Here is a 14,955-nt window from a genome sequence, read left to right as displayed (position 1 = left end):
ACATTTGGGGAATACAGAGGTAGGGAATCTAGCAGTTTGGTTAGGCTAGGAGTTTAACACTGAGGTGTATGCAGTGATCTTAGATATTAAGATTGAAAGTAATACACTAATAGCAGCTCCACAGTTGCTTTGTGGAGAGTCACAGACTATTGTTCCAGTGATTCTGAGAGCAGAGAATGAAACTCATCAGGTGATGGAGACAGCATTTCAGAAGGACGCGTGCTCCTTGGTGGAACAGGCTGCCAAATCCTTGCAGTGAGTGGCATAGGAAAAAGCTAGGCAAGCGAGTGTTCATGCACTTGGGCTACAAAGCTTTTCAAGGGGCAGTGAAGATGGTGAAGGACTCTGCTTGCTGGTTTCTTCTTTAAAAAGCAGACACTACATATAATATTTCAAAGACTTTTGTAAATGAATTGCATGAGCTGTAAAAATGGCAGGGGAAGCACTTTAAAACACATTTTAATTTTCTTTCATATCTCACAAAGGGAATGAAGCAGGTTGTGTTGCCCTAAGGACTGGAAATGCAGCTGGACTGTGGGATGTTCAGAACTGTGAAATAAAAGCAAAATTTATCTGCAAAAAACTAGCTGAAAAAATGGCTCTTCCTCTTGCTCCTGAAAGAGTTTCTTATTCCAAATGTCCCTTGGGTTGGGATACAAGCAATAGCACTAATTCGTGCTTCAGAGTAAGTACTACTTTTTCCAATAATCCTGCTCATGAGATAGAAGAGTTCCAAATTCATGGAAAGTCTGAACTTCAGAGAATGTTACATTATTGTACAAATGTAGTAAGCTTTTACACAGACTACTCATGGAAATCACTGCAATGATCACTGTATCACTGCATCAGTAGGGTTATCCAAGTAGCATATTGTTTGACTAATGTTATATATGATCTTTTTAATTGAATGTTTTCCCTACTTTTGTCATACATGGCAGTCAGCAGATTTATTTTTAACACACTGTAAACATAATGTTCTACTCCAAAATTTATCTACAGCTTTTTGTTAGAGAAAACAACCAAAAGAAAACATGGTTTGAAGCCCGAGATTTTTGCAGAGAAATAGGAGGAGACTTGGCTGCCATTAATAGTGAAGAAGAGCAAAGAGTGATAGAAAACTTAATAATGTGAGTAAAATAAATATCTAATAATTGATATTTTGGTGTAACAATATATTGTACAGAATTAAATATATTCTTGAGTTGCTCATGAGATAATTAGATGAAAATCTATATCTGTTTATAGTCATAGCCATAAGAAAAAGAGCTGAGAAAAAAAATTGTATAGGTACCATTTCCAAAGACATCTTTGGAGTTCCTAAAATTCATCAAAATCCATAAACTATTAAAATTAAAAAAAGAAACAACAAACAAAACCAACAAAACCAACAGAAAAAAAAATAAAATAAAAAAACAAATCAGTTGAAAGTTTCTCCTTCAGACTCATTTGTAAGTTTATTCATGGAACCATTTTGAAAATAAATTGTCACTTCAGGTAAACCAAAACATTTCATTCTTCAAAGAACACAATAATTGCAGCATCAATGAATAAAATCAATATGCTGTATATTCAACAAAGCCATTTGCAAAGTGGAAAATATTAAGTGGTAAGCACTTACTTGCTAATGAGAGTTTGCTGACCAACAGCATTTTTTTTCTTTTTAAAATTTCAACTATAATTTCCTTTTAGTAATTCAACAGTTTAGTCTTAAAATCCTCAGAAGCACTTATCCTACCTCACCATTACAGACCGAGTTCTTATCAGCCAATACTTGTGGCTACTACATACATTTATACTCTTGGTTTCAAAGTTTTGACTACTTCCCAAAACCTTCAGTAAGTGTGAGTTATTGTCCCATGCAACTTGCAAAACTTAACACAGCTAATGTGTCCTTTTCTTCCATAATATATTTTTTCACACTCTAGAAAAAAATCTCCATCATCTCAGCCTTTCTGGATAGGTTTACATCATTTGGATCCTGATGGAGGGTACTCCTGGAGTGACAGATCCCCGGTGAGTGCTCAGACTTTCCAGTTTCTCTTCTGGCTTTTTCACTGTTGGAGTTGTTTACATTACTGGCACAGATGAAGGCTGTATAAGAATTCCCAGAAATGGCTGCCTTACCATTGGGTAACTCACAGTCATTACTCTTCATACCGGTTTGGAAAAGAAAAAGACCAATAAACGCTGAGGTAAAAACCATCAAAACAGTGTTAACATGGAGCACTAGTTACAGAGACAATTTTCTAGGTGACAAATATATGAGAATGGTTTTATTTGTCTGTGGTGATATATTGCCATGTTCCTTTCCCCTGTGTTTGATTTATAATCTCATTCAATTCCACACCACAGCAAAGAGGTTTCATGTGACTGCTGGAGTCTATTAAATGCTGTGTAAGATGAGACACTTTTTTTCTTACAAAATGTTATATTGATTTAATAGCCCACATGAACTCATGTGAAGTCACATGAGGAAAGTAAGGAGTGGTTTGAAACATTGGTGCTACCTCTTTTTCCTTCCAGAGTTCAGCTCTTTTACCTGTAAGATAAGAATAAAAATCAAAGCTGTGTTTCTATTGTAGGTGAATTATACAGAAAAACTTTCTTTTTACAAAACTGGATTTGAACATTGTGGAGTAATCCATGAAGAGTCTTTCAGGTTATGGATTAACATGCACTGTGAATACAGTCATGACTGGATTTGTGAAATAAAGAAAGGTAGGCTATTTCACAGAACCATAGAATATCCTGAGTTTGAAGGGACCCACAAGGATCATCGAGTCCAACTCCTATTTTTTACTCTAAGTTCACCTTAGAAAAAGAATTTAAGTTGCATCATGCTGTATCAAAATAGGAAATTTTGCAAGTTGCATGCTTGTAGAAAATTCGATTGTTTTCACAGAAATTTTACATTAGGAAAAATAGACCAAAATATATCAATATTTTCAGAATGCAATGCTTCAACTGATAACTATCAACTTTGTTTTAACATTAAACTGTATTTTTCTTGGCTCTTTTACTTGGAGGGAATTTCCTTGTACTTGCAGATTTTATGTAGTTATTATCATTTAAATCTTTTAACCAACCAGCAAAAGAATATATTTATAAGGTGACATGATGTTTTTTACCCAAGCATATATGTCACACACTTCATTTAAAACAATTACAGATAGAGCAACACAAAAACTATGATGAACTTCTGTGGAAAAAAAAAATTACAAAGATGATATTTGTTTTACATTTGTGTAACTCCTGGCCTTGCATGTTTAGATACATTGCTCCAGTGTCCCATTCAATGTTATATTTGATTTTTCCATTTAAATAATTTCTCAATGGTTCATGGGTTTTCAGTCAAATGTGATTCTCCACAAAGTAATGTCACTGAAAAAAATGTTTCACCAACTTATGAATAGTAAAACAAAAACAAAAACAAACTAACAAAACAAAACGATTTTGAAGGATAAATTTGTTTAGTGTTTGATTTTCTTGCTCAAATTTGACAGCATCTATACAGAATCTTTTATTGTTGTGCAGAGTACACCAACACTGAAGTAAAGTATTTTTACTTGTTTTATTTCAGAAACAAGAAAGTTTAGTCAACCTTCAAAAGGCACTTACCAAAATTCTACCAAGACAGAGACGTAGGGCTGTAATACATCCTAAACATTCCTTCTTACTTTGAACCAAAGTTACTGAATAAATATATTCTGTATTGATGGAAATTTGAATGTCATTGAGATCATTTCCACTAATTGAACACTTAACACCGGATCAACATTTGGGAAACATTTTACATCGTCATTTCTTTCCCATTTCATTACAGGGACACCCTTAAAGCCAGAACCTGTGGGCCCTTCTGCCAGTAAGCTTCTGTTTTATTTCCTTGCGTCCAAAGGGTGCTAACAACAGCAACTTTTGTAAGGACTGTGCAGAATACAGAGACTCCTCTTCTGTGTTGCAGTGTATGAAGTCACAGAGGATGGATGGATTATAAAAGGAGTCAAACAGTATTTCTTCAGCACAGAAAGTAGCTCTATGGAAAAAGCCAGAACATTCTGCAGAAACAATCATGGAGAACTTGCTACTATTGGGGATAATAATCAAAGAAAATTTTTGTGGAAATATGTAAGGAGAAATTTAGCTATATTTTACCATATACATCATATATGCACCCTACTGCATATGCTTGTGAAGTACAGAAGGACATGCTTGCATAATATTACTATATTTTATCAGCAGTAGATTTCAATGTTCAGTGAAAAAAACCTTTTACACTACAGAACAGAGCTTCTCTTTAGGAAAATAAATAGAAAAGAATTTACCTTTTGTTAGGGTGGGCATATTTTTATATATTCTAATCTAAACAGAGTTTTGCCCATGACCAAATGTGTATAAGGAGCAATGAACAGGCAGATGTTAACAAAACTGTCCTTTTGCCAGGATAGTTGCTTCTCATCTGAATACCATATTCTCAAGTGCAGTGTTAAGTGCAGATTTAAGGCTACTGCCAGGGTAGTTCTGATGGTTACATACCAAAGAAAGATTTATCTGTCATGTCAGGGACTGACTTGTAGAAGAATCTGTAACTTCATGAATGAATTTTCATGCAAAACATATCAAAACCACCTATGTATTTCAAGAGCATTAGCTGAGATGATGCTGGTGGGCACATGGTGGGCCATGGCAGGGTCATGCTAACAATCAGGTAGCACAGACATTGGTTCAGACTTCTGCCATAACTCTGTTTGGTTTATTAATACCAAAGTAGTCCCACAACCTCCTCTCTGTGTCACGTAATTAGATGTTTTCTTTTATTATGTGTGGGAAAGGATATGAAAGGAGTAGGGAACAGACAGCTTGAGACACAGGAATTACACAGCTGCCTAAGTACAGGAAAATGTACATTTACTTACTGCTAAGTGCCAAATTATTTTATACTGTTTATTTATTTATTTATTTTTTTCTCAAGTCTTCTGTGTGTCTTTCAAAATTGAAAGCACAAACACACTTTGAAAGCTTTGATCATACCACCAGTACAGCAGCATAAACTAGGGAATCAGCAGTAAAAGCAACAAAGCAGAAGTATGTGATTTATTATATTTATTTCAACAGGAGTCCTCTCCGGTGACTAGGCATGATCGTTCACAAAACACGTATTCATCTATTTGCTTCAATAGCACAAAATATCCACTTTTAAATACCAGATAACTAAGTAAGAGAAAGCACTAACAAAAAGTACATTTTTGCGTTTAGATCTTAAAAAATGGCAAATTGGAGTCATATCTCATAGGATTAATTCGGAATGCTGATCAGCAGTTTAGGTAGGTAATCAAGTTACATCATGATTCATAAAAAGCAGAGCAGAAGTTTTGTCCTGCCAGAGTTCCTCCTTCAGGGACACCTGCAAGGGAGTTAAAAGCAGTTTCGGAGATATATATTGCATATTGAAATGTGTGCTCCCCCTTGGTTTAACTACTTTGTAAAATCACTGGTTTAAATGACATTTTTATAAGGAATATCCATGCTACAAATACATAGATAAGATCTGTTAAATATGAAGGTAATTTCGTTCTTGGATTTGGCATGCAGGATTTTTTTTAATCTAAATTCTTTTAATCCTAGTTTAAAATCAAATTACAGACAGACTCAGCTGTAAATATTTTAAAATATATATTTTTAGCATATAAAAATAGTAATAGTTTTTTTTGTCTGTTTTTGTTTTTCCTGAACTGCCTATGAACATTGATCAACAGCTACTGTGTGGATTTTTTTATTTTTTTTTCAGTTGGATGGATGGAAGCCCAGTGTACTATGCAGCTTGGGAAGCAGAGGAGCCCAACTTTGCTCTTCATCAAGAAAATTGTGTAGTCTTAAATAAAAAAAGTGGTGAGTTACACAACTTTTAAAAAATATATTTTTTATGGGTATCATTCTTCCCCTGTTTGCTAAGTATATTTTGTCAACTTTAATCCATTCTTTCCCAGTAATCTGAGGCAAAATATACATAATAAAGTGTAGTCATTATAACTGAGGTTAGTTCAGGGATAACGTTTGCCATAAGAGATTGACGTTGATGGGGATGCAAGGATAAAATGGTAATTAATTTTTCAGCTGTAGGAGCAGTATATTCTATTCAAATCAATAGCAAATTTTTCTTTCAAAAAAAATAATCAGGGAGTATTTAGCAAAGGAATAGAACATATAAGCAAGGACCTAACAGACATATGGAGTTTCACATTTAGTTGTGCTTTCACTGTGAAAGTGTTACTTTACACTAGCAGGTTTGAATATAACAAGGCTGTTTGTGGGTTCACTCAGAGTCGCCATGTCAGCCATATCTTATGGCTACTACTCCTACAGTCACAGCAGGATCAAAGTCTTCTTGCAAGCAATGATTAGAGTCTAGCTGAAGCACACAGTCTTACATTCCCAGGCAGAGTGCCTTCCATGCTACAACCATGGAAGCCAGTTCAGTTTTCCACAAATTTCTGTCTTTGAATCAATGTCTTATTATCTATATTTAAACTGATTTCAGGTTTGTGGAATGATGTCAATTGTGGTTTTTCAAATGGCTTTATCTGTGAGAGGCATAGGAGTTTTATAAATGCAACACTTGCTCCAGCAGTAACTTCACCTCCAGGAGGATGTTCTGAAGACTGGCTTTTATTTAAAAATCAGGTATCGTAACATGCATCTAAGTGCAAAGATATTTGTCCTTGAGAAGATACCTAAAGCTACACAAGGGGCCTTTTGTCTCCCAAATATCTTTTGACAGTGATTATCCAAAGTCACATTAAAAATTTAACCAGCTACCTAATTCTTACAAAATTAAATCATAATTATAGATTTTTATTTTTTTTGAAGAGTATTAATTTGAGATACACTAGAAAACTGTTACATATTTTATACTAAACAAACAAACAAACAAACAAAAAAATCCCACAACTGAATTCAACTGAAAGCAGCAATTGTAGTGTACAGTCAGTCATTTGAGCTGGGCCAAATCAGAAATAGTGCCTGATTTTTCCAAACTAGCTTCAATGTAATATACTTTCCTCTTCCCAAAAGGGACAAACTCTGATGAGCTTACTAAGCAAGGGTTCTATTTTCTAACATAAAGAATATTGTGTTGAAAGCACCCATATGCCAGTACAGTACGTTTTTTTTTTGTTGTTGTTGTTGTTTTTATAACAGTTGTCAGAGTTATTTTCCACAAACTGAGTATGGCATTTTCTGAGAGTGCTACTGGTACTGCACAGAGAGGAGAGGGCACATGGGGCACACTCATAATTGCCAAAAAACTATGCCAGGGTGAATGTGTATTGGTAGTGTGGTGACTATGTGACTATGCACTTTTAAAGAAATCATGCTATACATATATTTTTAAGAAGCCACCATATATCTCCATTTATAAAAGAGCTAGTAAATGGGAAAGGCTGAATACACACATGAGAACACTATAGGCCAAAACTACTTTTCAGAAAGTTCCGAAGATTTCACATGGAATCCTGGGCTGGGCTTCTCCAGAACTGAGTCAGTTAACACATTAAGCTCATCAAGCTCCTACTGTGAACTATAGTTTATAAAGTTTAGTTTACAGTTTATAGTTTATAAACTTTATAAAGTTCTGTTTGAATTTTGTTGTGACATTCACAGTTCCTTTCAGAAAGATACAGAGTAAATTTAAAAATTGTGAATGGTTTTGACCCGGTTATAGATCTGAGTCCCTGCTAGCTCTACAAAATTCTCTTCTGCTCTGATGGGGCTAATTTCTACTTAAACTGGTGTAATGCAAACCTAAATTCCTTTTGGTGTCGCTCATTGATGGCCTAACTTATTTTTCCCTAGTGTTACAAATTCTTTGGTTCTTCCTATAAATATTGGCATGCTGCAAGTAGAGCTTGTATCAGCCTTGGAGGACACCTGGCTACCATAACAAATGAACAAGTACAAGGTATAGTACAATGACCCTTTAGGTAATTGCATTTATTCTGTAAACACTGGTCATTTTCTGCAAAGAAGAACATGGCAAAAAGAGACAGCATGTAAATATAAGTATTTTATAATACACATACTTAACATGGGTTATATAGACACAGCACAAAACATTTTTTTGAAGAACTAGAACTATTTCATTCCAGTGATGCTAAAGGTTGCTTCCTCCCATTCCATGCAAACTGCTTTACATTATTTGTAGGGTATTAATTACCACAAAATAAAAGATCCAGACGTAGTGCTTGTAGGGTTTGACACAGAGAAAAAGAAAGGTACCCACAGTCCGCTTTTGCCAGAAACAGAAAGGGATACTTTATTATACCTCTCTGAAATGACTGCCTAAATTCTGCAAATTAATTCAGCAGTACAATGTCAAATGAGGGCACTTTTTCACCTTAACTGCGTTTCTGGGCTTCCATTTGCAGTTCTGTCAGTCAGTCAGCTCATCCTGAGGGTTGAAATAAGTGAACTCATTAGACAAAATGGCGGTCGGGCAGCTTTTTGTATCTTACGTCTTTCTGATCTTGCTTTATGGTTCCAAATACTTTCACTCTTTGAGATTTTACATGGGCAAAGGACTAGTATAATCTTGACATAATAAATTTGACTTAATCAAATTGGGTACATTTCTGATCAAATGCTAATTTAAATGCATTTAAAAGACTTCAACAAAACAAACAAAATACTTAAAGATTTGTTTATGAGCTGATGTCTTGACTGGTGACATGACATGTTCACCTTTTTTCTAATTTTTTTTCCAGCTTTTCTCACTTACCATTTGAAGGATGTTTTTTATGATCCCTGGATTGGCTTGAATGATGTACTCAGTGAACTCAACTTTGTTTGGGCTGATGGAAGTACTGTCTCCTATACAAACTGGGCTCCAGGTTCTCCAAAACTTGTAGAACCCATTTTGTTTGACAGCCTACATCCAGAAGATGGCCACAATAGGTTACAGGTAAATATCACTCAGAGTTTACCATGAAGTTAAATCTGGAGAGCAATATCACTTCAAGTAAACATCTCATGTTGCTTCAGACTTTGCCTCAGCCTTTTCTCCAAATTATATGTTTATCTTTAAACTGGGATTAGGAATACAGTGTTTTAATGTTGGAGTCTACGAGCTAACTCAGAGCACAAGAGAATAAGATATTGCTGCAAGATTGCCAAAAATTTGTAAGTATTCTGGGACAGAATGACAGATAGTTTTCTTTTCCATAGTAATTTTCTGTTCATTTTGGAGAAAATGTAAATGTAGAATTCAAATTTTAGAAGTTAGCATGTTAGAAACATTTTCACGTTTGATAAGTTAAATCATGTTTGAAAAAGGAGAGCATGCAAGAGTTCAATTTTTTTTTCTATTCCTTTCATATTTAAAATTGTAACTGAATTGTGAAGGGTTAATAGGTATCAACTATTTTTAGGTATCAACAACTTTCTAAAGCAAGTATTACCTAGGTAATAGGTATCAACAACTTTCTAAAGCAATCAAAGCCTCTTCACTGCTACCACTGAAATTAAACCCATAATGTTGTAAACAAAATAGCCTTGTACATATTTGAACCACATTTTTTTCCATACCTTCCTTTCAAAACTTACCTTTCACTTTCTATATCACTATTCTACTTGCAGTCCAACCATCCTTCATTTTGTTATTCACTCCTGCAGAGAAGTCAGAAATAATACATCTAGAGAAGCAGCTAAATCTGCACCTCAGCCAATTAATTCTGCTCCTGCCCATTATGTTCTAGTCAAAGGTGTTCAGAAAGACAATACGATACAGCACAATACATTGACTCAACTTCACTACAGCTCTAATAATGCTCCTGGGAAACATCCAGAAAAACACACACACACACACAAATAAACAAACCAACCAAACACCACCACCAACAACAAACAGAAAACATGAAGTTACATTCTAATTCTCTTCTTCAGCTTGAACATATTATCTCCTTCAGAGAATCCTGAAAGAGCCTGGAACAGGCTCCCCAGGGAAGCAGTCATGGCACCAAGCTTGCTGGAGTTCAAGAAGTGTTTGGACATATGGTCTGATTTTGGAGTGGTCCTGTGTAGAGCCAAGAGTTGGACTCCTTTTGTGTCCCTTCCAACTTAGGTTATTCTTTCATTCTATGATTTCCAAAGGAATGAAATATTATTGAAAAAGTTGCTCAAGCTTAAAAAGCAATTGCTCATCTTCTCTACTGTTTCATGATTGGCTTCTTTTCTTCTACCTAATCTTCTTCAGAGTAAGACCACAAAACCCACTAAATCAGGCATTCCTAAACTTTTTATATGGCAACATAGCAGGCTGTTGCAGATTGTAACTAATTTGAAGTTCCAGCTTCTAAAGCACTCAGCACCTGATCTGCTATAAATAAAAGAGATATTCTAAGAACTAAAGCTGTCAAGGATCATCAATTAGATACATCTGTAAAGAATAACCACTATTTGGCTTTGCAAGCCAAATACAAATCATGGCCTCCATTTTTATTTTATTTTTTCATTTTTATTAAAAATATTAGAGCTGCTCATTGAGACAGAAAGTGTGACAAAGTTATTGAAAATAACAGCATCTTTCAAATATGTCTTCTTGAAAATGATTATATGAACAAGCTGGTTGAAAAGATTTGCAAGACAGTACCAAGGTGGAGCTGGCCACCACAGAGGAGGCCAGAAAGGAGAGAAAGGGAAAAAAGGAGGATGTTTCCAGAGCTGTAATAAAAAACCCACAATGTCAGAATTCAAAGAAAAAAAAAAAGGATGAAACTTCACAGGGTTAGAGTACTTTGTTTTATAACTTCTAATATCAATGTATGCTCATACTCCTCCCCTTTCTCCAACAGTATGATTGTGGTGCTCTGAAGAGAGGTCCTCCTGATGATACAGGAAAATGGAGCGATGAGCCATGTTATAAATCCAGTGGGTATATATGCCAGAAGAATAGTGGTGAGTTCTGTAACACTAAACGTGGGATTTATATCACAAAGATTAAAATTACTTTTCTTATTTAACATATTTTATGTTACAGTTTGTTTGTTTGTTTTTAGGTAAAATATCAATAAAACAAGGGCCCCTCTTGCACCTCAGTGCTACTTAGCAATGTTGTGGAAAAGGGAATTTAGGAAAGCAAATCAGAAGTTAGGAAAGCAAAATGCTCTTATTTTAAATAGTGTAATTAAATAGCTAAAAACCATGAACATAATTACACAATTTATTAATAATCTACGGATATGTACGTGGTAAGTAAGTTTTACATTTATCCAAATAAAACTGACAGTCATGAAGACGCTAAGTCACAAAGAGTATTTTGAAAAAGCAGAGTAGGTGGGCTATTTTTGACTCATGGTATGAAGTTACCTCTGCTATGTAAAATTCTGAGAATTTACAACAGTACGAAGTTCCCAAAAGCTGAAAATGTATTTCTTTCATCCAGAAATCTCATTGCTGTTTTGAAGTTATCTGTTTCTTATAAAGAATTCATGAGAAGGTGTTCTATTCAAATTAGCAATTTTCTAATAGGTTCATAAATAATATTGTTATTCAGTTGCTCAAGTCAAATATATATTCTCCAGATATAACTGTTCTTGTGTTTCGTTTTTCTTTTCCTTTATTCCTCCAGACCCTAAACTCTTTAAGTCTTCAGCAACAGTGTTGGACTTTGCTTTTGACCATTCAGATGGCATTAGCTATTCTGTCACTCGTTCTAGAATGAACTGGGAGGAAGCACAAAAATCCTGCAATAACAATGCCTCAGAACTTGCTAGCATTTTAGATGCATATAGCCAGTCACTGATGTTCTTAATTGCACAGGAATATGGAGAACCTCTGTGGATTGGTCTTAACAGCAATGTGGTAAGAACGCATGTAATACAGATAGTCAAGCTGACATGGGGGCTGGTCTTACTGCATGCTTTCATCTTGAAACCTATAGGAATTTCTGCCACTATACTGCTGAAAGCAGCGTATCAGTGCAGTACCCATCTACGCTGGCATTCACCAAAAAGGATACATACAGTGGAGATTTTAACAAACTAAGAACTCTTTAAGTGCTTTAGCACAAGGCAATACTCCTTCAAGCTGGTATTTGTATGCTTGTATAGTTTGTAGTCATTTAGAGGGTCTTGATGATAAATAGTGAAAACTCCAACATTATCAGTTTATTTTAATCTAAAAGATATACCAGGAACAACATGTATGAGTACATCCTGCCCTCTTCTCATGTGTTTATTTACCTGAGTCATTAGTGACATAATATCTCTGGTTGCATATGAGAGATCTGTGAAGGAATGGTTTTGATATGTGTATATATGTTCACAAATAATTCTCCTAGAGTAGCATTATTTCTAGTCGCAATAGAAAAATACAATTCTGGACAGAATCAAAGGCAAAATTAATTAAGGGAATCTTTAGCCTATATGATATAACTGCACATATTAAGCAATGGATATATTTTTTCATGGTGTAATTGCTCCCACGAAAAATTTAGAATATTACGGGAAAAAAAGAGAACATCAAACTTTTCCGTCTTTGAGACGTATAGACCAGCTGTATGACAGGGGAGGTGAACATTTGGATGGTAGGTGGTTTTTTTGTCATGCTACACTCTTCCCCATGAATCACAGTCACGATAACTACAACCAAAGCAATGGTGATCATCACTGCTTATTAAGAACACTTCCACCCACACCATCCAGGCCTTTTCATGGTGGTACCAACATGACGGTGGTAAATGGAACATAAAACTAATTTATGCCTTTACTCATGTCCCCTTTTTATTCACTTCCATTTCCCCAAACTTGAAAAAGTGTTCTGAATTAATGTTAGATACTTTTTGGAGGGCAGAAAGAAAATTTGTTTGTGTTCATATTTGTGTATAACAGACCCTGCACATCTTCTTGCAATTAGCATTTACAAGCACAAAAAGGTGGCAATAGTAAGCATATGATTACATGCTGGTTATATGACAGTCCTCTGAGGATCTTGTGTAGTGGATATGTCACCATCAGCAACCTTGAAATTACGACATGGATTTTACTTCTAGACAAAGGGCACGTATCAATGGACTGACAGATGGAGATTAGTTTACAGCAAGTGGTCCAGCGGAGAACCAAAACAGGCATTAGCATGTGTCTACCTAGATACTGATGGAACCTGGAAGACAGCTTCGTGCAGAGAAAAATTCTTTTCTGTCTGTAAAAAATCAAATGGTAAGCAATTTTATATGTTTTAACTATAGGGTGTGGAGATTTATCAACTGTGCTAATATAATTAACCACTGCAAAAAATAATTGTTTTGCACTAGTTTATAGGAAGACATAAGCAGCTAACTAACTAGATCTAAAAATTGTCTGGAATTCTTTCCAGAAGTAAATCAACCCATACTGATCATTACCAAAAATTTAAGAAAGTGAGGATTGAATACTAAATGATTTCTTAACTATTCAGTCTAGGAAAAGTCCTTCACGAAATTCTGTATCCAGTTTAGGATACAGAAAAGTTTGAAAGTAGGGTTTTCAGATGACTTGGAAACAAGAATTATAAGGAAAGATTATAACTGGGCTTGTGCAAAAGACTAAGGAACAAAAGACTAAGAGAAACCAGATAATTAATTGTTGGGAATAATTAATTCAACCAGATAATCAATTTTAATTATTGAAAATGAACCCTAAAGAAATGGAATTAAATTATTCCCTATGTCTGGTATGAGTAGGAAAATGAGTGACAGACTTAAAGGAAACAGACAGGAAGGAAAGCCTTCAGATTTTAACAGTACAAAAGCCTTTAACACAGGACAAAAATACACATAACACAAAATAAAAACAGATCAGGGAGTCTCCATGACTAGAGGTTGTTAAGAACAGCCATGACAAACACCTGCTAGAAATGATGGTATTATATATCAACTTCTTGTCACCTGTTAGCACAAGGATGAATTAAATAAACCTTTGAGGAACTTTCAAGTACAAACACCCAAAAGTTCTGTGGAAGTTAGTATAAATACGATTTCACAATTCATCTAAGTATTCTTATGTTTTCTTCAATACTATGAAAGATCTTGAGCCATTAGAAACATTAAAATTACATGCCAAATTACATCCCAAGAAGCTGTAATTTGACAAAAATCATCAGAGTTGATATATAATATCTCTGTCTACTTCAATATTCTGGAAATCTAATTTGAGAGCTGAATGTTCCTTAATGGGGAAAGAAATAGACTGTGGAAGACTCACAGGAAGAAAATGTAATTTGGCAGAACATTTAATTTTCATTCCATCTGCATTTATCTTCTCATCCAAAATCTTCCTATTATATCAGTCACTATGGAACTTATTCAGGATGCAGTTTAATGAAAAATCCTGCAAGCCATGTTAAGTCATATCAACACTTTCTTTCTTTCATAATCATAGTTTCTGTTATAAGGTTTTGATGCTGTCAAAAAATGAGACCGAAGTATCAAAAGCCATTTTAAAAATAGCAGTTTTAACTAATTAGGCAAATATTTATGCCAGAAAACCAGATGGATATTATATTGATTACTGTCACTATAAAATTATCACGAGAGAAACCATATTTCTTATAGACTAGTGCATCTTCCTAATCACCTTGATTAATAAATATGAAGTAAAATATGTTCACAAACAAAGCCATATGAACCCAACATGCTTCACTTCTTCTCTGATGACAAACAATGTAATCTTTTTAGTTTTGTATAATTGTATATTACTTGTATACATATACATATATACATTATACATATACTTGTATAATGGGAAAAACAAATCCTACAGAATTGTTGGATTCCAACTACCTGATCTCTTACCAGTAATGGCTCCAACTGAGCCCCCTCAGCTTCCTGGAAAATGCCCTGAATCAAAAGGACACAAATCTTGGGTACCTTTCCACGGTCACTGCTATTACTTTGAGGCCACCAGGAAAAAAAGCTGGTCTCAAGCTCAT

At 34.8% G+C, this 14,955-nt stretch overlaps 1 protein-coding gene across 4 annotated transcripts in view; it reads left to right on the top strand.

Moving 5' to 3' along the window:
• LOC308190575 (macrophage mannose receptor 1-like) overlaps nucleotides 1–14,955 on the top strand; it is a 41,233-nt gene that overhangs the window by 14,839 nt on the left and 11,439 nt on the right. For all 4 annotated transcript variants that reach the window (XR_013947342.1, XM_080582145.1, XM_080582146.1 and 1 more), the window contains 14 exons: nucleotides 486–685; nucleotides 1,000–1,127; nucleotides 1,926–2,013; nucleotides 2,583–2,718; nucleotides 3,824–3,862; nucleotides 3,962–4,125; nucleotides 5,254–5,321; nucleotides 5,786–5,886; nucleotides 6,536–6,678; nucleotides 7,849–7,954; nucleotides 8,757–8,953; nucleotides 10,842–10,944; nucleotides 11,618–11,850; nucleotides 13,040–13,205. Coding sequence is in view for 3 of the 4 variants with exons in the window: in XM_080582145.1 (XP_080438271.1) it covers nucleotides 486–685; nucleotides 1,000–1,127; nucleotides 1,926–2,013; nucleotides 2,583–2,718; nucleotides 3,824–3,862; nucleotides 3,962–4,125; nucleotides 5,254–5,321; nucleotides 5,786–5,886; nucleotides 6,536–6,678; nucleotides 7,849–7,954; nucleotides 8,757–8,953; nucleotides 10,842–10,944; nucleotides 11,618–11,850; nucleotides 13,040–13,205 (1,872 nt within the window). In the remaining variant the exon portion in view is untranslated. The remainder of the gene's footprint in view (nucleotides 1–485; nucleotides 686–999; nucleotides 1,128–1,925; nucleotides 2,014–2,582; nucleotides 2,719–3,823; nucleotides 3,863–3,961; nucleotides 4,126–5,253; nucleotides 5,322–5,785; nucleotides 5,887–6,535; nucleotides 6,679–7,848; nucleotides 7,955–8,756; nucleotides 8,954–10,841; nucleotides 10,945–11,617; nucleotides 11,851–13,039; nucleotides 13,206–14,955) is intronic.

The sequence above is a fragment of the Anser brachyrhynchus genome, assembly GCF_964034855.1.
Source record: "Anser brachyrhynchus genome assembly, chromosome: 2".
NCBI lineage: Eukaryota > Metazoa > Chordata > Aves > Anseriformes > Anatidae > Anser > Anser brachyrhynchus.
The sequence above is the reverse complement of the archived record's forward strand: the minus strand, read 5'-3'. Positions and strand labels throughout refer to the sequence as shown.